General features: G+C 54.8%; 5 protein-coding genes across 5 annotated transcripts in view; 4 read left to right on the top strand and 1 right to left on the bottom strand.

Moving 5' to 3' along the window:
- The first annotated feature begins 247 nt into the window (after positions 1–247).
- Positions 248–4541, top strand: CAOG_06601 (hypothetical protein). The gene is made up of 6 exons (XM_004344172.2): positions 248–434; positions 1234–1376; positions 1545–1716; positions 1802–2010; positions 2133–2368; positions 2518–4541. Exons 1-6 carry the CDS (start codon positions 335–337, stop codon positions 4280–4282), a joined length of 2625 nt encoding a protein of 874 aa, XP_004344222.1. The 5' UTR covers positions 248–334; the 3' UTR covers positions 4283–4541.
- An 885-nt stretch (positions 4542–5426) lies between these two features.
- CAOG_06600 (CBL-interacting protein kinase) lies at positions 5427–9534 on the top strand. Its single transcript, XM_004344171.2, has 4 exons — positions 5427–5958; positions 6682–6929; positions 7052–7155; positions 7302–9534. The coding sequence occupies exons 1-4, from the start codon at positions 5530–5532 to the stop codon at positions 9170–9172; spliced, it is 2652 nt and encodes an 883-aa protein (XP_004344221.1). The 5' UTR covers positions 5427–5529; the 3' UTR covers positions 9173–9534.
- On the bottom strand, positions 9525–15342 carry CAOG_08997 (hypothetical protein). Its single transcript, XM_011272382.1, has 3 exons — positions 15300–15342; positions 13176–13838; positions 9525–13030 (listed from the first exon to the last, which is right to left on the bottom strand). The coding sequence occupies exons 2-3, from the start codon at positions 13614–13616 to the stop codon at positions 9836–9838; spliced, it is 3636 nt and encodes a 1211-aa protein (XP_011270684.1). The 5' UTR covers positions 13617–13838; positions 15300–15342; the 3' UTR covers positions 9525–9835.
- Positions 15343–16791: 1449 nt separating this feature from the next.
- On the top strand, positions 16792–18446 carry CAOG_06597 (HAD-superfamily subfamily IIA hydrolase). The gene is made up of 2 exons (XM_004344168.2): positions 16792–16848; positions 16983–18446. Exons 1-2 carry the CDS (start codon positions 16821–16823, stop codon positions 18155–18157), a joined length of 1203 nt encoding a protein of 400 aa, XP_004344218.1. The 5' UTR covers positions 16792–16820; the 3' UTR covers positions 18158–18446.
- Positions 18447–19430: 984 nt separating this feature from the next.
- Positions 19431–26005, top strand: part of CAOG_06596 (SNF2 family helicase) — a gene marked incomplete at both ends in the record, with an annotated part of 8967 nt that continues 2392 nt past the window's right edge. Inside the window, 3 exons of the mRNA XM_004344167.2 lie at positions 19431–22561; positions 22647–22808; positions 22943–26005. The exon at positions 22943–26005 is cut by the window's right edge and continues 2392 nt beyond it. Coding sequence (XP_004344217.2) covers positions 19431–22561; positions 22647–22808; positions 22943–26005 — 6356 coding nt within the window. The remainder of the gene's footprint in view (positions 22562–22646; positions 22809–22942) is intronic.

Below are 26005 nucleotides of genomic sequence, written 5' to 3'. Positions count from 1 at the left end.
GCTGCTGTTTTTGTTCGTACTGTTGGAGTTTTGTGATTGCTTGACCTCATGGGGGCACACACGCGCAGTAGTGCAGTGGATTCCTATTTCCCCTCCCCCCAACGAACCCTTCCAACCCCTTACACGATCCATCGCTTCCAGCTTGCCAGCGAGTGCGTCACTTTTTAACTTTTGCCTGAATTGATCTCTGCATCTTCATCTCCAAATCGGCGATGAGATGCAGTACAGACAGATTAGATGGTCAGTCTTAGTTTGTTTTTTTTTTTCAGCTTTTTGATCCACTTTGGTTTCTTTTCTCTTCGTCTTCTTCTTGTAAAAGCACACAAGCACGCAAATGTCTGCTGAACGCGATAAGGTGATCAAGGAGAGCGAGGAGCACCTGACGAAGGCCTGCTCGCCCTCTGAAACTGCGCCCAAAGTCAAGCACATTCGCAGTAAGTTCCATCGCTGGGGAGCAGCGTCAGATCGCACGTCGCAGTTTGTAGTAGTAGTCCCAGTGTAGTAGTAGTAGTAGTAGTCTCGTCATGGAGTGCCAGTGCCATCGAGTCAAGTGCGTGTGGCAATGCAAACGCAACTGTGACTGACTGACTGACTGACTGACTGACTGAACAAAGAGAGCGAGGAAACGGCTTTTTTTTTTTTTTTCTTTGTTTCTCCCCTTCTTTCTTCTTTCTTCTTTTCGTCACGATGAAGCCAAGCGTCCGACTGTTGTGCGATTTTGTTGCTTTTGATTTCAAGTCGCTTTGCCTTTTCATTCAAGACGAACGCGGGTCTCGCTTTGATGGATGAAATGAAATGAAATGAAATGAAATGACGAAGAACGAAAAATAAGTGAAGAGCGTCAGTATGGAATTTCAAAAAAAAAAAAAAAAAAAAAAAAAAAAGAGCAAAGTTCGTTTGAAGATTGGAAGGAAGGGAAGGCAAAAAGGTGGGGGAACGGACGTATGAATGGTACAAAAATAAGCGCGCGTGGTAATGAGAACGACTGTGAAAACAACGCAGCAGCAGCAAGGAAGAGGGAAAAAGGGGTGAAAAAATAAAAAAGAAAGAAAAAAAACCGGTTTTTGAAGGGGTTTTGGAATTTTAACCAGATTCCTACGTTACTGAAATGCCACATCTCGGCTACTAAATCCTACCATTGCGTTCCCAAACAGTGAACCCTTCGTATGATTGCTCACCGATTGCTCATTCTCACTCTCGTCTCTCTCTCTCTCTCTGCTTCTCCCTCGACAGCGGCCATCATCTCCACCTGGAACCAGAACGGCAGCGATGTCTTCTGGGCTGCCCTCCGCAAGCTGCCCCTCGGCACCCAGCCCATCATGTGCTGGAAGGCCCTCATCACACTCCACAAGATCCTCCAGGACGGCCACCCCAACGTAAGAAGAGCAACGCCCCAGCATTGGTGTAGTCACCAACCCGAATGACAACGACGACGACGACGACGATGACGACAGTGGTGCTGGTGGGATGCTGCTTCACACTGCTTCTTCATTGCTCACTGAACCCTCGTCACCCTCGTCACCCTCATCACCAATGAACAACAGGTGCTGCGTGAACTCGTGCGCAACCAGGGCGTGCTCGCTTCCCTCGGCCAGATGTGGGAGAGCAAAGGTCACATCTTCTCGCCTCTGATTGCGGGCTACCTTCGCTTCCTCATCAGCAAGCTCGATTTCCACGACCAACACACCGACATTCCCGGCAACCTCGATTTCGACGGTATGCACCACCTGACGTGTGTGATCCAGAGAAACGCGACCTTTGCTGACTGACACTTTTCTTCTTCTTCTTGGCTGTTGTGCAGCTTTCAAAAAGTCGAGCGCCATGAGCGATCTCGGCTCGGCCACCCGCCTTGTGATGGCTTGCTTCATCCTGCAGGACAAGATCCTCGCGACTGTTGGCCTCGTCCTCAACTCGCTCTCTGGCGACCGTGCGTCCGAGAAGAACGAGTGCCGCGAAGCTGCCTTCCTGCCGCTCATCCCCGAGTCTGTTTCGCTGTACAACATTGTCGTGGTATGGCATTGAATGCAGAAGCCCCCTTTTTCGATAAATGGGTTGTGAAGCAGCCACTTTTGTTGGTTTTTTTGTCCTTGTTTTTTGATGCTGACTCTTTTTTTTTTTTCCGTCTTGGCTAGGACATTCTCACCACCCTCCATCGCTCAACCCCCGAGGACGAGCTGATTGCCCATCGCGAGCGCTTCATGGAGCAGTTCCCGCGCATTAAAAAGTTCTACTTTGAGGCGCGCAACCTTCGCTTCCTGACCAACCTTGTCCAAATCCCATTGCTGGATTCGCCCCCGGACTTTATCACCAAGTACGCCAACGCGCCCACGCCCCCGCCGGCCAAGGTTGCCGCCCCAGCTCCAGTCAAGTAAGTGACTTGAAGTTTCAATTTGTTGTTGTTGTTGTTGTTGTTGTTGTTGTTGATCATCCTGTCAAGTTTCAGGAACTCATCTCATCTCCTTCATTTCTCTCTCTCTCTTTCCCCCCCCCCCGCCGCCTCCTGCGTTTTGACCGCAGCAAATTCGAGGACTTTGACGCCATGCCCAACCAATTCGAGTTTGTCGACGAGCGCGACAAGATTATCGAGGCACTGCGCGCTCGCATTGCCGAGCTGGAGGCGCAGGTGCAGTCGCTGATTGCCCGCTCGCAGCAAGACCAGATGCTCATCTCGTCGCTGCAGCAGCGTCTGAACGACCTGCAGGAGCTGCTGCAGACGGCCCAGACATCCGGCGCCAACGAGCTCAAGGAGAAGGTCGAGGCTGCCGAGTCAAAGTACAACAAGGTCTTCCAGATGTACAGCAAGCTGCGTCAGGAGCATCTTGAGGCCCTCAAGAAGGTTGGCCAAGTCAGCGAGTTTGAGGCCTTTGCCAATCGTGCCAAGGAGGAGAAGGAGAACGCCGACCGTGCTCACGCGCAAGAGCTCAGCAGCTTGCGCTCTGCCAATGCGCGCCTCGAGTCCTTGATGCACGATCTGCAGACCAAGACGCAAGAGTCGGAAGCGGCTCAGCAGCGTGTCGCCCAGGAGCGTCGTCGCATCCTCGCCCACGCCGTCGCCGACTCGAAGCGCATCATCCGCCAAGCGCTGGCAGAGCTGGAAAACCCGCAAAACCCCGGCAGCTCGTCGAGCACGGCGCAGTCGGTCGACGAGAACATTCACAACACGCTGGGCGTCAACCAACGGCTCTCGGAGGCCCTCGCTGCGTTTGCGCCGGTGGCGTCAGCCGGGACCAACGAAGTGCCGTTCGACGTGCTTGGCAACGCGTCCGTCTTTGCCAACATGCTTGCCGAGCTGCTGAACAACTCGAAGGGCACGACGCGTCTTGCTGCCGACCAGACGGTCGCCGATGGCATTATCGCGCACTGCCGCTCGACCGGCCAGGCCGCGCTCGCCTACTTTGACACGCTGCACTGCAACAACGAGAATGACTCGATGAAGTTCACCGCCGAGCAGGTGGGTGCTGGCGCTGCCAAGTTCCGCGAGGCTGCCGACTCGCTCGCCAAGATCACGGAAGGCCTCATTCCCCGCGAGATCAAGGACAGCGATTCGCTTGGCGACGCCGTCGAGAAGCAAATGTCGGAGGCCGCTATGGCCATCAACGATGCTGCTCGTCGCATCCAAGAGATGCTCGAAAAGTCGAAAAAGACGCAGTCTGGCATCCAGCTCGACGTGAACGAGAGCATTCTTGCCTCGGCCCAGCAGCTCATGGACTTGATTCGCATTCTCATCCAAAAGTCCACCGTTGTGCAGCAGGAGGTTGTTGCTGCCAGCCGCGGCTCGGCCAGCGCCACCGAGTTTTACAAGAAAAACCACCGATGGACCGAGGGTCTCATCTCGGCCGCCAAAGCGGTCGGCTGGGGCGCCACGCTGCTCGTCGACAACGCCGACAAGGTTGTCAACAACATGGGCAAGTTTGAGGAGCTCATGGTTGCCGCCGGCGAGGTCGCTGCCTCCACTGCGCAGCTCGTCGCCTCGTCGCGCGTCAAGTCGGCCGCCAACAGCAAGTCCCAAGAGGAGCTCATGGGTGCCTCGCGCGATGTGACTGGCGCCACGCGCAACCTCGTCAGCGCTGCCAAGAACGCCTCGCAGCTCATGGCCGATCAGGCCAGCAACAAGCAGGTCCAGGACTTGTCCAAGCTCACGCTCACCCAGGCCAAGCGCCAGGAAATGAACCAGCAAGTCAAGGTGCTCGAGCTCGAGCAGCAGCTTTCTCAAGAGCGCACCCGTCTGCTCGAGCTGCGCAAGGTTCACTACCATCTTGCTGGCGATGTTGGCAACGAGTAAAACAAGCAAACAAACAACAAACAACAAAAAACAAAAATATCAGCGTATTTGTCCCCCCCCCCCGCCCGCGTTTTGTTATCTTGCATGCGTGAGTGTCTTGTGTTTCCGAAGGTGCTGGTTTTACAGTGTATTCTGGTGCTGGTTTTAAATCTTGTCGTTTCTCCTTTTTTCAGCTTTTTTTTCAGCTTTTTTTTGTTATGTGTTCTTTGCCATTTTGATTTTTTTAACTTGTCTCGTTTTCGCGTCAAATACATCTGGTGACTATCTCCACCATTCGACCGACCAGCAGAGCGAGCCGAGACAAACAACTCGCACACACCTGTTTGGATGTATTTTTGGGGGTGAGCGTCATTCTGAGTTGGAGGCACTTTCGCCGAAATGGACGACAAGTTGTCAAGCTTCTGGTTTGCTGTCGAATTTCTTGTAGACTTTTGGCTGCCCAGCCCGTCGCCACATCGCCACATCGCAACACGGCATTCGACGTTCATGAAGGCAGCCAATGCCAAAGACGAGAGGACAACGCCCAAGAAGAGTGAAAGAAGGCGAATCAACCAAAACCAAAAAACCATCAAACAAAAAAACAAAAAAACTGGAAGACGTGCTGTTTTTGTTGTTTTTCCCAGCTTTTTTGCACTCACTCGCGTGCGTTTGTTGATTGTTTTTGGTGAGCGAGCATTCTCACTCTCTCTCTCTCTCTCTCTCTCTGTCTCTCTTTTCAATGGAGTGCCATTGTGTGCCGTTGTCATTGTGGTGAGACGATGATGATGTGAGTGGCGCATCCATCACAACCAAAAGGATTTTCCTCTTGTTTTTGCTCTTTTGTTGTTTGCGTTGCGCTGCGAAAATCCACTCTTTTTATTTTATTTTTTTTTTTTTTTTTTTTTTCCGCCTCTTTCGCTTTTTCTTCCACTCTGCGACTCCTTTTTTTTTTTTTTTTTTTTTCCAACGCTTTGCACCCAAAAGCACTTGTGTTTCTGCACCCTTCAAACTCACTCAAACACGCTCTCCCTTCTCGCATTCGCATCTGGAAACGCAGCAGCGAGAGAGAGAAGAAGCGAAGAAGAGAAGAGAAGAAGATGTCGGTGGCGTTTGAGAGCCCGCTGCGAATGGCGAGTTCAGCTTCCTCGCCTTCCCCTCCTGCTGCTGCTGCTGCTGCTGCTGCTTCGACTGCAGCCCAGTCACAAGCACACGCCAGCCCCATCACAGCGGCAGCATCACCATCAGCAGCAACAGCGACAGTGACAGCAATGGATGACGGCGCAGCAGCAAGGCCCGCCAGCGAGCACCCTCCTCCGAATCCGTCCAAGCCACGCACCGTGTCGCCGCCCACGCCCACGCCAACAACGGCAGCAGCAGTCCAGCACCACTACGGCAGCACAGCAGCAGGCGTAGCAGGAGCAGGAGCAGGAGCGGGGGCTGGGCAGGCCGCCAATAATGGCGCCGCATCGTATCCTACTTCGCAGCCGCCGTCACAACAACAACAACAACAACATCAGCAGCAGCAGCAACATCAGCAGCAGCAACAACATCATCATCATCAGCAGCAGCAGCAGCACAGTAGCGCGTCGTTCCCCATTCCAAGGCGCATTGCAGACGAGTTCCGCATCGGCAAGACCATTGGCGAGGGCGCCTTCTCCAAGGTCAAGCTCGCCGTGCACCGCAAAACCAATGAAAAGGTAAAAGAAAAAGAAAAAGAAAAAGAAAAAAAAAGAAAAAAAAAGAGTCTAGGAGAGTATGGGCGATACGACTACCAGAAGATAGAGAGCGAGTTAAGCAACCAGTATCAGAATGGGTCGTTTTTAACAAGAACAAAATTCACGAAACAAAAAAAAAAAAAAAAAAAAAAATTCAAGATAACGACTTAATTGCCGAACGAGGGCTGTGTGGAGGGGGAGAGGGGAGAGGGGTTAGGAGCGGAAGATGAAGAACGGGGGATGAGGATGAGGAAGCAATAGAGTCAAAGTGGAGCGGGGGGGGGGTTGGGGAGGGGGGTAAATCGCGGAAGAGAGAGGGGGTTGAGATTGAACAAGGATTGAATCGGTGACGCTGGTTTGTGGATGAGCTTTGAGCCTTGAGCGTTGAGCTTTGAGCGTTGTTGCTGTTGTTGCAATGTAGATTGATTGGGGGTTCTGTGCGAGGTGGGGGGGGATTGGAAACAGCAGCAGCAGCAACGGCAACAGCGCTCATATGCACAGAGTGACTCATCTTCTGAGCCAACGAAAATGGCAGAAATTGCTCAATCTGAAAAATGGGCAAAAACAATACACAAAACACAAAACACAAAACACAAAACACACCCATTCGCTTGAACGTTAACGTTGTATGGATTGACATTCTCGCACTTTGCCCACTCAAACACTCAACTTGCTTTGTTGTTGCTTATTTCTTCCTCTATTCAGGTCGCCATCAAAATCATCCGCAAGCGACAAGGAAAGGACGCGGAAGGCGCCAACTCGTCGTCGGCAAGCACTCCGGCACCGCGCGCAGGCACCGATCCGGGCTCCCCAGGACCCACGTCCGCAGGCACGGGCAGCTCGTACTTGTCACACCTCTCCAAGGACGTTCGCTTGCTGCAGCTGCTCGACCACCCCAACATTATTCGTCTCTACCACGTCGTTGAGACGGACGACGAGTTTTACATCATTATGTGAGTAGTGCGGAACACCGAGAGGGCACGGCTGTGTTCTGGCGATTCACGAGTCGGGGGGACACTCAACTCGCCTTTTGCTGTCTTTGGTTTGGGTTTTGGGTTTTGGTCTGTGACATTAGGCAACACGCCGGTGGCGGTGAAATCATCGACCACATTGCGCGAACCGCTCGGCTAAAAGAGCGCGAGGCACGCAAGTTTTTCCGACAAATGGTGTCTGCTATTGGTGAGTCTTGGTTGCTGCCCACTCGACTCGCTCACTCACTCACTCACACACCCCTCCTTTTCCACTCACATGTCACTCACTCACACACCTCCTTTTCCACTCACATGTCACACGTCACGTTTTTCTCGTTTCTTCTTCGTGCTCAGACCACTGCCACCTTTCACGCGTCGTGCACCGCGACCTCAAGCTCGAAAACATTCTGCTGTCGGAAGACAAGAACATTTTAATCTCCGACTTTGGACTGGGCCGTGTGTACCAGGACGACCTGTGCAACACGTTCTGCGGAACCCCGCTGTTTGCGTCGCCGGAACTCGTCTCTGGAATCAAGTATCCGGGGCCGCCCGCGGACATTTGGTCGATGGGCGTCGTTTTGTACGCCATGGTTTGTGGAAAGCCTCCGTTCCAGGCCAAGGCGATTCGAGAGCTCTACAAGAAGATCAAGGAAGTGGACTTTGTCTTTCCGGACTATGTGTCGGACAGCTTCAAGGACTTGATTGGCAAAATCTTTGTCCGCGATGTCGACAAGCGCATCACCATGTCCGAAATCCGCGAGCATCCTTGGACCAACAAGGGTTACGAGCAGCCGCCCGTCCGAGTGCCGCCAAAAGTGCTCACCGAGGTGCAGGAGGAGCAAATGGACCAGTGCATCTCGATCGCGTATGACAGCAACGTGACCATCTACCGCTTTAACGACCTGCCCGGCACGATCGCTCTGGCTGAAAAACCCAGCAAGGGCCTTGGTCGCGCCGAGTCTGCGTCCAACGTGTCCATGGGCACGATGGGCTCGTCCGCCATGCTCGGCTCTCCCATGCCGACTGCCTCGGGCAGCATGACTGCTGCTGCTGCGGCGGCTGCGTCTGCGGCGGCTGCGTCTGCTAATGGTCCGCCATTGTCCCCAATGGCCACTGGCACCCTCTCCAGTGGCAGCACTCCCATGTCCAAGCGGTTTTCGCGGTCGTTGTCGATTGGGCAGTCCATGTTGAGACATTTCCTGCCCATGGTGTCGGGCAACTCCTCCTCCTCCTCCTCCGCCTCAGCACCGTTGTCTCCGGGCATTTCTGGGCGTGCCAATGGCGGCGATGTGGGCAACACCTCTCCCACCTCCCCGACGTTTGCAGTTGATCCGTTGAATCATGACGATCCTCAGGGCATTCATGCGGATGAGCACCACGATCAATTGACCCCTCTCCCGTCCGAGACCCTCCCCGTGAACATTCCCGCGGCGTCCTTGTCCCCCAATGCCAACGGCACGGCGGACGATGCGATTGCCACATCACCCACACTGGCTGGCATGGATTTAGCCTTCAACGCTAATCTCTCTACCTCTCCGCCAAAGTCCATGTCGCTGACCAATACGCCCATCCGTGGGCACAGCACCAGCGACATGCCGCCAGTGTCACCTCCTGGCTCGTTCACCAGCTCGGCTGAAGCCAAGCGCAACCTGCTACTTGGGAGTGCCACTGTGGGACGAGGCGGCAAACGCAGCAAGCCGCGCTCGTACTCTGTCTCCCCTCAGATGGCAGGGCGCCCAACGCTGCAAGGCATTTCGTCGTCCCCGGCCGTCGGCAGCTCCGCCTTCAACCCGGACGGCACACCTGTCGTTGGGGGCACGCCGGATGGGAAGCGCTCTCGCTCGCTGTTTGACGTTGGGCGCCGACGCGGCTCGAGCAATGCATCTTCTTCCTCCGTGGACTCCAGCCGGCGACCCGAGGACGAGATTCGATCTGTGCGCATCTTCACCCTTGCCAAGACATCGGCCAAAAAGCCGCCAGCGGAATTGCTCTCCGACGTCACGCGCATTCTCACCAGCTTGTTCCTACCTTTTGAAAAGGTGGACAGCTGGGTGCTGCTATGCACCTACCACTCGGCTCAAAATGAGCAGGTGGTTTTCGAAATTGAGATTTGCAAGGTCTGGCTCTTGTCGCTCTATGGCATCAGCATCAAGCGCATGTCGGGCTCGCTCTGGGTGTACAAGGAGCTTTACAACCAAATTTCCAACCAGCTTGACGCTCGATGAAAACGACGTCCTCATTTACTGTTTGAGTTCGATGTTGTAGGCGGGGCGCTTTGGCGTTTTGTAGAGTTTTGTTTGTCAAGTTTTGTTTGTATTTTGTTTGTTTTTTTTTTTTCGCTTTATGTCTGCATTCGTGCATTCGTGCACTTTGCTGTTTTGACTTTTTGCACTTACACGCCCACGGCGTCTATTCTCTTTTCTTGCACTCTTTGTGTGCCATTTCATACGGTTTCGTTTTGATTTTTGTCGGTTTCCCTTCCCCCCCCCCTCCCCCTCCATTTTTTGCGTTATTGCAGTTTTGTAGCTTTTTGGTCGTTGTCATTCTGGTTGTTTGTGCTTGTTCTTGTTTTTTTGAGTAAAAACCTTTGTTGATTGCTCAATTGCGGATGAGGAGGGGAAGCGTAAAACGGGAGGGTGCATTTTGTTTCGAACAAAGGCAAGTTGAACTCGCGGATGAACAACAGAAAAATGATGAGATGTATGGAGTAGTCAGAAAAATCGGGATGAATTACAAAAGCACGAAATCGCAAGCTCGGTCGGCGGCAACAACAAAAGAATGAAGCTGAAAATTCAAAAAGGTTAAAAAAAAGGGGGGGTTGGCAGGGTGGCCTTGTCGGCGACTGATAATCAGCGACACGCAAGCACAAAAAAATTGCTGTGCAAGTGTTACCGACGAGTGGTGTTGACACGTCGGAGAGCATTCTGGTTTTGGGCGAGCTGAAGTGCAGCAGCGTCAGACTGAATTCGGTCGCGGGTGGCGCGCGAAAGCTTCACCACAGGGAACTGCTCGAGCACGTCAAGCACGGTCTTGAAGGTAGGTCTTCGGTCCATGGTGCGTGACAAGCAGTCGAGCATGATCTCAACCACCTCCTTGGGGCAGTCCTTGCGGACCAACGACACGTCAGGCAGAGCGCCGTTGGACACCTTGAAGATGACCTGCTCGGGCCGCAGACTCTCGTAAGGTTGATGGCCCGTCATGAGCTCGAACAGCACGATACCATACGCATAAGCATCGGATGCAATTGTGAAGGGGTCGCCGTGAGCGGAAAAGACTTCGGGAGACATGTGCCGCACAGACCCCTTGCGCTCGACCACAATCGCCACGTTGTCGCGCGGTTTGTTGACATGAGGACTATTGTTCCACTGCGACGCCGTGGCCAGCCCAAAGCCACCAATGACAATCTTGCCATTGTTTTCCAGAAACACGTTCTTGGTCTTGAGATTGCGGTGGATGATTTTCTTGGCATGCAGGTACTCCATCCCCTGGGCCACTTGGCGAGCAATTTCGCAAGACTGCATCGGAGAAAAGTCCGTCTCGAGCAAGTGAATGTGGCGGAAGAGCGACTCGCCCTCGCAAAACTTTGTGACAATCGCAAAATTGGGGAAAACGGTGCTCGCGCCCATAAACAGCACAATGTTTTCATGTCGAATGCGCCGTAGGACGGCCACTTCGCGTCGGAAGGCCAAGATTTGGCCTTTGGTGGGCAAGCCGGCCACGCTGATGAGCTTGACCGCGACAGGACCGTGCCACTTTCCACGGTGCACTGCACCATCCACATTCGAGCCAATCTTCTCGCCGAGCTCAATCTCAGAGAATGGAATTTCCCATTCGGCGAACGAGTTGCGTGTCTTGCTGTTGAACGGCGAGGGACGCGCATAGGTGGGTGGGTCGCCGGTCGCCGCGGCCGTCGCGGCAACAGCAACGGCATCTTCGAGAAGACGAGCTTTGGCGCGATCGAGCGTCACACGACGCCCAGAGAGCATAAAGTCATCGTCATCATCGTCGGCCAGGTCGTCGTTTGCGCCATCCTCGTCTTGCTCATCTTCGGCCACGGCCCACATTTCGCGGGGCTCCGACGAAGTTCGGGGTCGCGTCTTCATCTGCACCGCACCACTCGCCAACAGGTCGAGCGGTGGAGTCGCCGAGAAGGTGCGCCGCATTGTGCCCGAGCTTTTGGGTGGTCCCAGGCGTGCCGGGCTATCCCCATCTGCAGAGCTGCTACCGCCACCACCACCACCAGCGCCGCCGCTGCCGCCAACACCGCCACCATCAGCGCCGATGGGTTCGCCAAGACTGGAATCGCTGCTGCGCTCCATATCGTAACTCGACGAATCGGACGTTACCTCGTGGGGCTCGTAGACGAACGGCTTTGTCGCAGCGGATGCCGATTGTGGGCGGTGGTGACTCAGACGACGGAGAGGATGATGGGCGCCGACAGGCGAAAGCGGACCCTGGTGCTGACCTTTGAGATCAGCCTTGACGGCTGCCAGGCTTGGCATGACAATACCTTGTTGTTGTTGTTGTTGTTGGGAGTCGTGGAGCTGCGACAGCAAGCCGTTGGCATTGAAGTCGGGATTCGTGCCGTGACGGCGAACCCACAACTTGGATAATGGCAAGTGATGAGCAGGAATGGTTTGCGCAGAAGGTGAATGGGCGGGTCCAGCTTGGGCAGCGGATGCAAGCGCGGTAGCGAGCAATGTGGAAGCAGTTCTGACAGCGCCGCCGTCGTCTTCGTGCGAGGAGGGCCCAGTGCCGCTGGCTGGCCCGCTGCTTTGATTGCTCTGAGCGATGGCTGCAGCATAGGCTGCGTTGAATTCATCGCGCCAGAAGGCCTGTAGCTGCGGGGCAGACTGGGCCTTTTTGAGCTTGCGAGCACGGCTGCTCCCCGAGCCAGTCGACAAGTCGTCGTGCGCAGCACTAGACAGGCCAGAGGGATCGGAATCGTCGTGCGTGTTTGATCGCGCAGGCACGGTGATGAGAGACTTGAAGTAGTCCTCCATTTCTGTCGTCAGCCCGCACGATGCTGGCACGTACTTGGAACACTTGTGGTGCGCTTTGAATTCGCAGTCTTTGCAAATGACGCCGAAAAGCAACAGCTTGTGGCAATAGTCGCAAGGCGACGGAAGCATGAATGTGCGCATGGAAAAGCGATGTTTGATCGAGTGTGAAATCCGCTTGTTGAGTAGTGAGTCGGCAGCTGACGCAGAGGATGCAGCAGCAGCGGCGGCGGCAGAAGAAGAAGACGAGGCAGCAGCATAACTTGCGCCATTTGCGGCATCATCGTAACTATTCAATGCGGTCGGTGAGGTGCTAGTCACAGCAGACGGAGACAAGGGCAACTCGCTGGACACCGGAGAAAGCTCATCCGACATTGCGTTAGAAGGGAGGGAGCTAGCAGTGAGAAATGGAGGTGGTGACAGGTGGTTGGGAAGCCCTCGTCGCGTGGGCGACGTCACGTCCGCAACAGCAGCTTGCCCGGTAATGAGAGAGCCAGGCTGGCCCACTCGCACAGGCGCCCCTGCATCCATGGACACGGAGCGCTGAGTCGCAAGATGGGCAGGAAGATGAACACCCACGCTGGCAGCAGGACTATAGCCAGGCGCCGAAGTCGAGGTCGGGGAGATGGGCGTCGGCACACCGGCCGAACTACTCCCGGTCACTGCTTGTTGGCTGGCGAGCGAGGGGCGTCGCGAAGAGGCAACAGAGCTATTGTTGGAGGGCGACGTCAATGTTGGGGAAACGTCTGCCGTGGTTGAATTTTTCCGGCGCGACGTTGGCGGCGACATGGGCAGCGGTGAGGTCGCACCATCGCCATGCTCCCCTGCATCGGAGCTTGGATCGGTGGAGCTCGATGAATCGAGCGAAGCAAACACGTTGCCCAAGCTGTGCTCGTTACCTCGTGAGAACGACCGTGACGTTTGGGGTGTCCGCAACGCCTTCACAATTTTTCGCAGCGAATTAGAGGCAAGCTCGGCATGCGTTGCATCGAGGCTTAAATCGGTAAGCAAAGTGTGTGTTAGCACTCCATCTTCCTCATTTCGGACCAGCGACAGGAGGTCGACGTGTTGTGATTGGATTCGCTGAGAGGCCACACAAGCAACCCGAAAAGTCCACAACAAAACAAAAAAAAAGTGAGATCGGAACAAACGCAAAGAGACAACCACGGTGGCACTTTCCCTTCAAAAAGAAAGAGAGAGAGGAGATGGGACGGTCAAAAATAATTACCTGTTCTACTTGCTCTGCACCGCGGCCAGAGTGACTGGATGCGACTGGAGCGGCAGGCTGCAGTGAGCCGCATACAATTCGCACTTTGGCCCGTTCGGGATCCAAACCAATCACACGACACCACAGGGCTAGGTCTGGATAGGTGCCTAATTGCCATTCAAACGTTATGGCGTCTTGATTTTCCGGCTGCGATCGATTTTGCAGGTAGTGGTTGTAGTATCTCCGCAAATGCACCTGCTTTGAAAACCGGTTGGCGAGCTTGTCCTCGAGTGTCTTGATCTCGTGCCGCACAATGTCGGTCGATTGCGCCTGTTCTCGCAGCTCGATGAGCGACTTGGATTCAATGTCAATGAGCTTTTGTATTGACTGCATTTGGTGCAGCGCCTTGGCCATCACTGCCGTCTCAATCACGTTGGACGAATTGCGCACTGGCTTGGCCATGGTTGCCAGCACGTATGTACTCTGCTTTTGGCCGTGTTCGTGAGCAAGCGAGAGCGTTTTGGGTCGACAAGCGCGCAAACAAAAGGGGTTGGAGAATGATTCGAGTGTGGGACTTGTCCAGGACTTGTCCAGCAGCCACCCGTTGTCTGGAAGGTTGCAACCGGGAGGGGGGGGGAGGAAATGGCGCCAGGTGGATCCAGGACCTTTGTTTGTTTCTTCTCTCTGTATCATCAGAACCAATATCAATGGCAGCGGGATGATCAAAGTGAGCGAGAGATCCAGCAAGTACGAAAATGGACATCTTGCAGTTGTTTGTTTTTTGCTCGTGTTTTGCATCATTCGAGGGCGTCTCACAAAAAGCGTCCCCACCAGAATAACTCAGAAAAACAGAAAAAAAAACAACCAAAAAAAACTGAGAAAAGAAGCGAAAAAGTCCAAACAAGATTTTGTGCGAACAACCAAGATGTGGTCGAAGTTCAGCCTGCACAAAGAGAGGATTGTCGTATCAACATTATCAACGACACAGCGGTCAACGTCCGGAACTCGAACGAACAAAGAACAGCAAAAGGGGGGGGGGGAATCATCATAATGAACATCAAGATAATAAATACAATAATAATAAATAATAATAAATAATAAATAATAATAAATAAAAACCAAAAAAAAAAACGACTCGCTCAAATGTGTGTCACTTTGTGTTTTTGGGAGGAGCAGCGTCGGCGGGGCCCCCAACACGCGCCGAATGGACGTGAGACAAGGAGTGGGCATTGGAAAGGAGGGCGGGGTGAGTGGGGCGGGAGAGGAGCGGGTTTCGGGGTCGGGGCGGGTTGGCAAACAACGTTCGAAATCCCAGCCTCTCTTCTTGCCCCACACGCAGCCTAAGGGAGGGGGTGGGGGGGGGGGGCGCCCCGCAATTGGGCGGGAATGACGAGAGCAAAAGCAATGAGAGATGAAGGAGAGTAGACATTGCAGTGGAGAGAGAGAGAGCGAGCGTGTGTGTGTGTGTGTGGTGAGAAGGGAACAAGGCGACGGAACAAGGGGACATCCACTCATCGCTCCGACCAACCAAACGGGCAACCAGGGCAGGGAAGGACGAAAGGAGAGGGCTCGGGTTTGGGGGCTTTCGTTGCTGTTGCTGCTTGACAGTTCGAGCACTTGAGCCAGGCATCCACCAAAAACAAAAAAAAAAAAAAAAAAAAATCCAATCCCAAATCCAAAATGTCCACTCATTCGTAATGCAAAGCAAACAGAAAAAAAAAAAATAAACGTTGGTCTTTTTTTTTTTTTTTGTATTATTTCAGTGCGCTCTCTCGTCAAAGCCGCCCCTAGCGCGCTGTCGACGCCCTGCTTTTGTGCCGCTGTGTTGGGTGGATCTGCGGCGTGCCTTACCCCCCGAACCCTTGTCCCAGTTGCATCGCCTCCTGCAACCAATTTGACGACCCCGAATGAATGAATGAATGCACACAATCGTTCAATTTGGTCAATCTCAACCATCATCATTCTTTAGGAGGAGATTGTTGGAGGGGAAAGGCGACCGAGCACGCCACCCGCGCATCGCTCAGGCTCGGACACTGTGGAAGCCGGGTGGGAAGGACTGCGAGACTGCAGCTGGCGGACGAAGCAGGGGAAGAAGAGATTCGTTCGCAGAATGAGAAAATTAAAAAAAAAAAAAAAAAAACTTACAAAAATAAAAATAATAAAAAATAAAAAGAAAAAAATAAAAGCAATAAAAAATCAAAAAAGACTGAAACACCAAAAAACCAAAAACCAAAAAAACGAAACGTCAAACACTTTGACAATCGGAAAAGACGTGCAAGGCGAGATCAAGATAAACACTGGTATATCGAGGACGGCTGAGATGCGGCTGTGGACTGAGGGCTGGGCGGAGGAGGGCGGGAATGATCACAAACAGCACTTGTGCAGCCGTTTCGTTTCGACGGCGCGAGCTCGACAACCTCGCGCGACAGCGGAGAGGCCGCAATGCCGAGTGGTCAGGATCGCGCAGCAAGAAGCCAATGATGTTGCCGAGGCTTGATGACGCTGAAAACTCTGACGATAACTCTAAAGCGGATGATTGAGAGCGCGATGCTGAAAATCGGTTTCAACGAAAATGCCTGCAGCACCAAAATACGACGTGATCACATCCGCAAGATGACGCGATGGTTCGAAAGAACAGTATTGAACTAGAAAAGCACGGTACAGACGTGCTCTGTGATCCAGTTGCCGAGTTTGAGGTATGATGCGTGTGTTGTTGGTTGTTGCTGTTTGTCATTTTGCAAATTTACCTGTAGACGTCCATCCTCATCTCGTGCGCGACATCCCGAGGTATATGCGGGCTTGACCATCGACTGTATTGTAGTAGTGCGTCGGCTTCTCGAAACCGTGACCCTCAACGAAGTGTGGACGAACCACAAAACAAAATTTTGAAGAAAAACAAATCGTTCATTTTGATGGCATGTAGAGTGAGCAGGCGAGTGCCGTGCGCCATGAAACATCTCAATTCAATTCATAAATATGACTTTGTGTGCACTGAATACCTCGGATGGTGGATTACTGTGCGACGACCGCTCGGCTTGGCACCTTTGCTTTCGCACAAACTCGAAACCACCTCGCGCCTTCTAATAGTTACTAGAACGCCTCTCGACCAAAATACTGGGTTAATGGTGATATTTTCCAACCATAGAGTGATGTTGCTGGCGAATGGCACGATGTGGATTTGGCGGGAATCGGCAACAGTGAAAAATGACAACCAGCAACTAAACATTTTGATAATTGAAAACTTGACGATCGCAAACTCGACTTTTCGCCCCTCCTCCTTCATAAACCGATAAAAGTGCATACATAGTGTCATATTAAGCAGGTTTCCATGTTGTGATGCGGCCATACAGCCAGGAAGGGAGAAGAATGAATTTATTACAAACTTCCGCGTTCATTCATCAGCGGTAAGAATTTGCGGATCGAGCCACCCCTCAAGCAGTATTGCGGGGATGGAAGCCAAAAAATGCGCCTACTCGATCGACTTGATTCGACACCGAGTCATCACACAGATCAAAAGGGTGTCGTGAGTGACCATCGCCGTTTTGAGACTTGCAGTTTTCAAACGCAAACAAAAGCACACTCCATGGCTGTTTACGGCTTGATACATGTAGATTCAGGCTAGTTTGAGTGTTCAGTCCACTCCTTTGTTCCAGTACAATCCCGCTCATGTCGTTCGGCATTGCGTTTGACATTGGTGAGTTTCTGCGGTTCTGCTGTGGTTTCGAGCTCTACCAGTTCACTCACCCATTGCCAATGGACGCGATCAATCTCCATATCGCACTGCAACCACCAACCCTAACCCCCAACACCATTTCGTTGTTTCTGCAGACGGCGTGCTGTTCCAGGCGGGCGCTGGGGCGTATGTGCCGCTGCCTGGCGCACGCGACGTGCTGCTTGCACTGAACGAGCCCGCGCCGCCGCACCGGATCACCGTCCCACACGTCTACTTGACAAACGGCACGGGCACGACCGAGGCGGGCAAGGCAGAGCAGCTGCGCAAGACGCTCAACCTCCCGTTCGAGTTGCCACCGCACCAGGTGGTCTTGGCCAGCTCGCCGCTCTGCGAACTGCCAGCGATCTGGGCTGCTTCAAGGCGACCCGACGGGACAGCTGCAACAGCCACATCGTCCATTCCATCTGCTGGTTCAGAGCACGACGAGGACAAGAAGAAGAAGAAGCAGCCGCGCGTGCTCGTTCTTTCGCACTCACACGACAATGCAGTCATGCTGGCTCGCTCGTCCGGGTTTACCAACATTGCGACAGTCCAGGAGTTCCTGCAAAAGTACCCATTCTTGGTTCCCGTGAAGGGCAAGGCGCCTGGTGCGACGAGCGCGACGCTGACGACCGACGAGCTGGCTGCGCGGCAGAAGGCGCTGGAGTTGGAAGAGCCCTTCCACAGCGTGCTGCTGTACCAGTCACCAGAGGACTGGGAGTCGGCTCTGCAGATTTGCACCGATGTGCTTCGGTCGCGGGATGGTCGGATTGCCGGTCGCCACAACGATCTGCTCCCGAACGAACCGCAATTTGTGGAGTTGCACTCGGGCAATCCAGACTTTGACTATGGTGCCCTGCATGCGACGCCACGCATTACCCTTGGTGCGTTTCGTCGCTGTCTCGAGATGGTCTTCCTCGAGTCGACCGGCAGAACGCTGGTCAGCTCGTTGTACGGCAAACCGTACCCCAGTGTGTACGACTATGCGCGACGCCTGCTTGAAGCCCAAGCTGCCGATATTGCACAGCGAAGCGCCTCCGAGGGTGGTGCAACCCCCGCCGGCGCCTCCTCCGGCGACGCTCGCATTGCGCGAGTGTACGCCGTTGGCGACAACCCATTGTCCGATATCAAGGGCGCCAACACTGCGGGCTGGCACAGCATCCTCGTGCGTACAGGCTGTTTCACGGGTCCAGGCAACCACGACGAGCACCCCGCAACCCATGTCTGTCACGGCGTGAAGGAGGCCTTGGATTGGATTCTTTCGCAAGAGCGCGCGCAAACACAACAATGATTCTGGGCTTTTTCAATTGTTGGATGTGGTTGACTTTGAGCTGGGTTTTGTCAAAGAGGGACTCGCAGCCACAACATGCGTCTGAGCTGCGTGAGCTGAGCGAGGTGCCTGTTCTTCGTTTTTCGTTCGTTTTTTTTCTGTGTTCTGCTCGCGCTGCCGCACATCGCCTTTTGACTGGTGTTCGGTTCCTACGTTGCTCTTTTGCTTGTCTGCTGCTTCGTCACAATTGCGATGCCATTTTTGCCTTGACTTCCTTTTTTCTTTTTTTTTTCTTTTTTTTTTTTTTCCCGCCAAAATCCAAATTGATTGATTTTTTCAGTGCTGTTTTTTATTTTTTATTTTTTCATTTTTTTCTTCATTTTTTGGTTGCAGCATTCGCTTTTTGAAGCAAAGTTTACTTTATACTGGCTGCTAACAAATCTGCCCAAGCAGTTTTAAGTTGTCCATTGCGGGTTAGTGAGCAGCTCATTCGCCACAGCTTTTTGATTTGCTGCATTGTCCCGGCTGCACCGCCTTTTGCCAGCCCCACCCCACCCCGCACCCGCACCCGCACGCGCACCCGCACCCGCACGCGCATCGCGAGCATCCCGTCGCCGAAACGCATCGCAGTCCAAGCAAACAGCAACACGAGCGAATTGGATGAATTCATATTGCGATCGCTGCCTTTTTTTTTTTTTTTTTTTTTTTTGTATTGGTTTTGCATTAGTATTCTCATTTGTATGGGCTTTGCATTGAGCACGCTGTTGTTGGCCCTCGATTGCCATCACCAGATCTCATCCGCCGTCCGATCGGCCTCACTCTCGACGCGTCCATCAACACAGCGTGTCAGTGCATCGAACCCTGACCAGGTTGGACATCAACAAACAACAGGCGAGAGAGAGAGAGAGAGAGAGAGAGAGAGAGAGAGTCCCACAACGCCCAATGGACGGCCACTCACTTGCGCCTTCTCCATTCGCCTTCGCCTTCGCCTTCCATCCATCCTCATCCGATGCAGCGCAAACTCGCCCTGCTTATCCCCAACCATCACACATGGCAGTTGTCACTGAAGCGCTCACTCTTGTCTGACTCTTTTTCTGCTTGTTTCTGCTCCCTACCCTCACTGACTGGCCACTCTCGAACTGTGCTCCACTTTGCACACACACTCCTCCACACTCTGGCTCACAGGATAGATCGATCGCTAGACACGGATTCGCGCAGACGAAAAACACGCTCAGAGCCACTTTCACACCGAGCTCTCCGCTCCAAAACGACACACACACACACACTTTTGCACATGTCTGAGCCAGCACCGTCGGACGTCGCTCCGATGGATGTCGGCGAGGTGTCGGACGTTGCTGCTCCGTTGCCGGCGAGCGCGACACACGTTGCGACCGGCGGCGACGCGGCACCATCGCTTGCGCCCATCGCACAACTGCGTCAACAAGCGATCGCACTAAAGCATCAGCTGTTTGAGCTGTCCAAGCAAATGTGCCTCGGCAAGAAGGCAGAGCTGTTTTATCTGGAGCACCACCACTCGATGCTGGATTTCCCAAACTGGGACGTGGCAGCAGACGCCAAAGCGCAAGACCACCTCCTGGCGGCAGCCAAGCGACTGGAGGGCGAAGCAACAAGCACTTCAACGACGACGACGACGACGACGACAACGACAACGAATACGGCTCCGGCTTCTTCGGCAACATCCAGCGGTGCAGTGTCGACACCAACCCGGCTGACCCCCAACTCACACACTAGTGCAGCAGCACCAGCATCAACAGCATCTCCGTTAGGAGGAGGACTGCACACACGAAGATCCGGGTTGGCACCATCCCACTCTGTGAGCTTGAATGTGGCGGCTGCGCACCATCTTGCGACCGACGCCGCGGCCAGCATCTCGGAAGCAGCGTCTGCCGACACGACCTCCTCGAACTTGCACTCTCCGGCCTTGTCTGAAACAGCCGCCCTAGCGACACCACCAACACGTACACCAGCACGAACAAGCTCAAGAAAGCGCGAGGTCATGGCGCTGCTTGGAGACGCTGCCAGTGTCGTTCCAGAACTGGCCACTTCGGCTGCCATCACGCCGAGCGCCTCCGGTGTCGTCAGCCCCGGCTTTTCCAACGTCACCACGTCTGGTTTGTTCTCCTCGGGCGCGTCCAACATCCAGCAACTCTTGCGGCACCGACAGGAGCAGACCGCCCCTCCCCAGCGACGCGATTTTGCCGCAACGTTTGCTGCCATTCATGCAGACGAAGACCAGCCGTCGCGAGAGGTGCTCGAGGATCGCATTCGCCATGAGGTGGATACAATGGCGCGAGTGGCGGCGCTGCGTCGCGAGAATTTGTGGTTTGTCAACCGGCTGCCAAAATTGCAAGAGCCAGCGCGGCCTCGTGCACACTGGGACTACATGCTGGCTGAAATGGCGTGGATGGCCAAAGATTTCGCCACCGAACGCAAAGTCAAGCTGAACGGCAGCAAAAAGTTGGTTCGCATGGTCCAGCGCCATTTCGAGGACGCCAAGGAGCAGCTTCAGCGCGCCGAGCGCCAAGAGGTCAGCCGACGCAAAAAGGTCTGCGCCGAACTCGCGAAAGCGGTGCGCCGCTTTTGGCAGCGCATGGAAAAGGTGGCCCAGTTCAAGCAACAAGCCGAGCTCAAGCAAGCACAACGCATTGAAATGGACAAGCAACTCGAACTCCTTGTTGGTCAGGCAGACAAGTTTTCCGAGCAGCTGGCCGAAGGCCTCTCGACCACCGCGCCGACCGTCACCATTGTCTCGTCCACAGATGAACGCGGGCGGTCGCTGCGGCGATCCAACCGCGGGACTGTGGTGCCCGTCGTTTCTGCACCACCACCTGCTGCGGGCACTCCAGCCGGAGCTGGCGCTGTCGTCGCGGAGGCCGGGGAGGACGATCCCGACGATGCAAACGACGCGGATGTCGTCATGAACGAAGACGACGAAGAAGAAGATGACGAAACTACACTCCAGCAGGATGCTGGCGAGGAAGGCGAAGATGAGAATGAGCTCGCCGAGCTCATGGCTGACGACGAGCAAGATCTGCCCATCGAGTTGCTTCTGCAACGGTATGGTTACATGCCTGCAACAACGACGGACGACCCCACCGCCACCACCGAGGTCACATCGACGACGGCTGGCCCTCGCAAGCGACGTCGAAACGACTCGGACGACGACTCGAGTGCGTCAACTGCTGCTCGCACACCATCCCAGGCCGCTCACGTCTCCAAATCTCGGCGCATCGAGGCCGATGCTTCTCCGAACAGTGACGCATCGCAAGTCACTTCGACTGACCCCAAGAGCGCCCATGCCAAGCAGGACTCGAGCGCCAAAGAAGACTCGGACGCTGATGCAGATGAGGACGTCACGAGCGACGACGACTCGGCATCAAGCGACGCTGACGCTGACGCTGACTCTGACTCTGACTCTGACTCTGACTCTGACTCTGACAATAATCCCAAGGCGACAGCTCGAGATGAGGACTTGCTGTCGTTTTTGCAAGGAAATGGCGACTCTTCCCGTCGCCACACTGAGATTGACGATGATACAAGCCAACATGCCCTGAATGAAGCTGCTGCGGCAGCTCAGAGCATTCAACCCACCGGCTTTAGCCTGTCGACAACGTCCGTCAAAACGCGAGTGCCATTCCTGCTCAAGTACCCGCTGCGCGAGTACCAGCACATCGGACTTGACTGGCTGGCTACCATGTACGACAAGAAGCTCAACGGTATCCTGGCTGATGAAATGGGTCTGGGCAAAACCATTCAGACCATTGCCATGATGGCGCATCTCGCCTGCGATCGTGGCATCTGGGGACCGCACCTCATCGTTGTGCCGACGAGTGTCATGCTCAACTGGGAGATGGAGCTGAAAAAGTGGTGTCCCGGCTTCAAGGTTCTGACATACTATGGCTCGGCGCGTGAGCGCAAGGAGAAGCGAAACGGCTGGTCCAAGCAGAACGCTTTCCACGTTTGCATCACCTCGTACAAGCTCGTCGTGACTGACCATGCCGTATTTCGACGCAAGGAGTGGGTCTATCTTGTCCTGGACGAAGCACAAAACATTAAAAACCCAAAGAGCCAGCGCTGGCAAACGCTGCTCAACTTTAAGGCCGAGCGACGGCTCTTGCTGACTGGCACGCCCCTCCAGAACAACCTCATGGAGCTCTGGTCGCTGATGCACTTTTTGATGCCTCAAGTGTTTGCGTCGCACAAGGAGTTTCGCGAATGGTTTGCCAATCCTCTCAGCAGCATGATTGAAGGCAACGAGGTGATGAACCAGCAGCTCATCAACAGGCTCCACAAGGTGCTGCGTCCATTCATCCTTCGCCGCATCAAGGCGGACGTGGAAAAGCAGATGCCCTCAAAGTATGAGCACATTATTCCGTGCCGTCTTTCCAAGCGTCAGCGTTTCTTGTACGATGATTTCATGTCGAACGTCGGCACCAAGGAGACGTTACAATCTGGCAACTTTGTTTCCATCATCAACGTCCTGATGCAGTCATCCAGACCTGTTTGAAACGCGGCCCATCATTACGCCGTTTGCAACCCCGCGGCTCACTGTTGCTTCAACCTCGCTTGCGCTGTCCTTGGCCTTTCCCATGGCGTTGCTGCGGGCCAAACTCGGTCGACTTGCGTCTTGTCGCATGCCGGCAATACGAGTGTAACGCGGTCGCCTCTGGCGTTGTGGGCGTTGTGGGCGTCCGAGCAATCTTGTGATTCCGAGCACACTGTCGTAAACGACGACCACGACGACAACGACGGCACTGCCGCTCGAACTGCTCGCCCTGCGATTAGAACAGCGGCGTCTCTGTTGGATGACACGTTCCGCGATGGTCTGCTCGCAACCTCCGTTCTCAACCTGAACTTGGTGGACTTTGACAGCTCCACGAGCAAGTGGGCTGAGGCCGAAGCTGAACGTCTGGCTTTCGGGTCGCTGGACGAGTTTCTCCAAGTGCATTCGGTGGGGTCGAGCAACGGATTCTCCTCCCTGTCGAACGTGCCAACTTCTGGAAGCAAACTGCCGTCAGAGCTGCAGGCCTTGCGGGATGCCGAGCGCTTGAATCGCGTCCAGCGTCTTTTTCAAACTTCCAGGCGTCGGCTGGCGCGTCGGCCCTTGTACGGCTCGGACTTGATTTCTGCCGTGCAGCTGTCGCCGAACGGCGCCATCAACCCAGCTGAGCAGGCACTGTGCGAGTTTCCGTCCGTTCAGCCTTCCACCATGCTGATGGACGCTTCTCCTCGCGTCACGGCGCCCTCTGCTGCATCAGCGGATGTTCGTGCATCGTTCAGCAAGCTCCGCTGCTTGGTGCGCTCGGTCGATGAGCGCGTCGATGACATGATGCCCGTGGTGTCACGTTTTGTCATGTACGTGCCTCCGGCCTCGGTCGCGGGTGGCAGCGCCTTGTTGCATGCTCCGCACATTCCGCCTTCCGTGCAAGTGGCTCAAGACGAGCTCGCCAACGTTGTGGGCTCGGCGGTCGCACCACTGACGGTGCCATTCCATCCCGTTGCGAATGCCATGAGCGCAGCCTTCCCAGACAAGCGTCTGATTCAGTATGACTGCGGCAAGCTGCAGGTGCTGGATACGTTGCTGCGAGATTTGCGCGCTGGCGGCCACAAGTGTCTCATCTTTACCCAAATGACGCGCGTTCTTGACGTGCTCGAGCAGTTCTTGAACTTTCACGGTTACGTGTATCTTCGCTTGGACGGCACGACCACAATTGAGCAGCGTCAGGTGCTCATGGAGCGCTTCAACCGCGACAAGCGCATCTTTTGCTTCATCCTGAGCACTCGCAGCGGTGGCGTGGGCGTCAATCTCACCGGCGCCGACACTGTCATTTTTTACGACAGCGACTGGAACCCTGTGTGGGATGCACAAGCGCAGGATCGAGCACATCGTATTGGTCAAACGCGGGACGTGCACATTTACCGCCTCATCAGCGAGCGCACGATTGAGGAGAATATTTTGCGTCGCGCCAATCAAAAGCGTCTGCTTGACAGCATGGTGATCAACGATGGCGGCTTTACGCCAGACTTTTTGAAGCAAGGCGACCTGCGTGATCTCTTTAGCGACCATGCGGGGCTGAATGCCTCTCTGGCATCCAGCTCCGAGCAGGGCATTTCGAGTTCGACGTTTGTGCTGCACCAGCAACAATCAACCGGAAAGCCGGCACGCTCGGGTCCCGAGCTGACTGACAAGCAAATCGCCCAGACGCTTGCTTCTGTCGAGGACGAGTCTGACCGCATTGCTTCCCTGCAGCTGCGTCGCGAGCAAGCCGACGAGCTGTCTGAATTCAACGAGGCGATTCCGTTGGTGGATGCCGAGGCTGGGCAGCACCATCACCACCACCACAACAAGCACCGAGCTGCTGACGATGCCGGCAACGAGCACTCGTCGAGTGCAACAGCACAGCCTGTTTCGATGGAGGTGGAAAAGACGCGCGATTCTGCCCAAGAATCTCCTTCAGGCGGTGTCGCTGCGGATGCCGCAAGCGCCAAACAAGCAGCTGAACTTTCCAGCATTGAGCAGCAGCTGACCGGTGTCATGCGATTTGCTCTCCGCTACCTCGAAAACATGTACGAGTTTTGGACGACGCCCATATCCTCGATTGTCACCACATCCGATTTGCGCGACGTCGATATGCTCACGGTTGTGACGCTCGAGCACGACCCCGCCCATCCCACCGAGCTGCAACACGAAAAGCTGCAAGAGCTGTCGAGCCTGGAGGCCATGCGTCAAGCGACAGAAGCACTCTTGTCTGTCGACCGCCGAGGTGTGAGCGACAGTTCTGATGGCCGCGACGCTCTTTCGAGTGCCGGCCAGGCGCCGAACGGTGTGCAATCTGGTAGTGCTGGCCTGCCCATCCACCCGAGTCTGGACAGCAGCAACAACGACCTCGTGTTCTACCGGCGTGGCGACGATGTCGCCGGGAATAACCCAAGCGACGCCCAGCTTCGGAGAGAGGCTGGAAATTTTCCAATTCACGGCCTTGATGTCAGTGTCAACAACCTTACCAGCGGCAACGCTTTGAGCGGCCTGACGACACTGGATTCCGAACATCGACGCCGTGACTCCAACCAGCAGGCCGCAACCACCACCACCAGCACCACCAACACCACCACCACCACCGCGGGTGCTGGTCTCATTCTCGACAAGGACCGCAGCGAAGCTCGTTCGCACCACCATTTTTTTCGGGAGCGCCACATCACTGACCCGGGAGGTGGACAGCAGGACAACCTGGGCAACGAGACTGGCGGACCAGCCGCACAAGCAGAAACCGCAGACGCAGACGAAGGCAACGCTGACAACGTCGCAGAGTCTTCGTCACCCCAGCCCGAGCACGCCTGGGTGACCTACCAGCCGGATGACGACAGCGACGATGGACAACATTTAGCGCTCGATTCGCTCTACCTGCCGTTGTATAGCGACGGCCTCGCACGGTTCCAGCCTGCAGCCAAAACCATCGCCAAGTACCGCCGCGCACAGGCGGCCAAGGCGCGCGAAGCGGTTGCCAATGATCGGTTGCATGAGCTCAGGAGTCTGCCTCGGTCCCAGCTGCACGCTCTGCGAGGTCTTGCTGAAAAGCGACCGCCGCCGCCACAGCAACAGTTTGAGAGTGGAATTTCTGTCAAGCGCCGCCGTGATACATTACCCGGGTTGGCCCATGCCGCCACACCCATGCCCAGCGCTGTCGGCCCCTCCGGTCGGTTGGACGTACTGGGGGAGGCTGCCGCCGCCTTCACACCGGCACCTGGTACGGGATTGTCCTCGTGTGGTCCGCCGTGGCTAGTCCATGAAGATTGGCTCATTCTGCAAGTGGTGCAAGACCAAGAGGCACTGCTGGCAACGACCCATGA

Source organism: Capsaspora owczarzaki (assembly GCF_000151315.2).
Source record: "Capsaspora owczarzaki ATCC 30864 unplaced genomic scaffold supercont2.12, whole genome shotgun sequence".
Taxonomy (NCBI): Eukaryota; class Filasterea; order Ministeriida; family Capsasporidae; genus Capsaspora; species Capsaspora owczarzaki.
This window is presented reverse-complemented; position numbering and strand designations above follow the sequence as displayed.

Excerpts from the sequence above, each read along its gene's own strand:
- CAOG_06601 (XM_004344172.2), top strand. The coding sequence starts at position 335 with ATGTCTGCTGAACGCGATAAGGTGATCAAGGAGAGCGAGGAGCACCTG. Across the intron at positions 435-1,233 it reads CAAAGTCAAGCACATTCGCA|CGGCCATCATCTCCACCTGG; the intron begins GTAAGTTCCATC and ends CTCCCTCGACAG. Across the intron at positions 1,377-1,544 it reads TCCAGGACGGCCACCCCAAC|GTGCTGCGTGAACTCGTGCG; the intron begins GTAAGAAGAGCA and ends AATGAACAACAG.
- CAOG_06600 (XM_004344171.2), top strand. The coding sequence starts at position 5,530 with ATGGATGACGGCGCAGCAGCAAGGCCCGCCAGCGAGCACCCTCCTCCG. Across the intron at positions 6,930-7,051 it reads GACGAGTTTTACATCATTAT|GCAACACGCCGGTGGCGGTG; the intron begins GTGAGTAGTGCG and ends CTGTGACATTAG. Across the intron at positions 7,156-7,301 it reads ACAAATGGTGTCTGCTATTG|ACCACTGCCACCTTTCACGC; the intron begins GTGAGTCTTGGT and ends CTTCGTGCTCAG.
- CAOG_08997 (XM_011272382.1), bottom strand. The coding sequence starts at position 13,616 with ATGGCCAAGCCAGTGCGCAATTCGTCCAACGTGATTGAGACGGCAGTG. Across the intron at positions 13,031-13,175 it reads GTGCAGAGCAAGTAGAACAG|CGAATCCAATCACAACACGT; the intron begins GTAATTATTTTT and ends GTGGCCTCTCAG.
- CAOG_06597 (XM_004344168.2), top strand. The coding sequence starts at position 16,821 with ATGTCGTTCGGCATTGCGTTTGACATTG. Across the intron at positions 16,849-16,982 it reads CGGCATTGCGTTTGACATTG|ACGGCGTGCTGTTCCAGGCG; the intron begins GTGAGTTTCTGC and ends TTGTTTCTGCAG.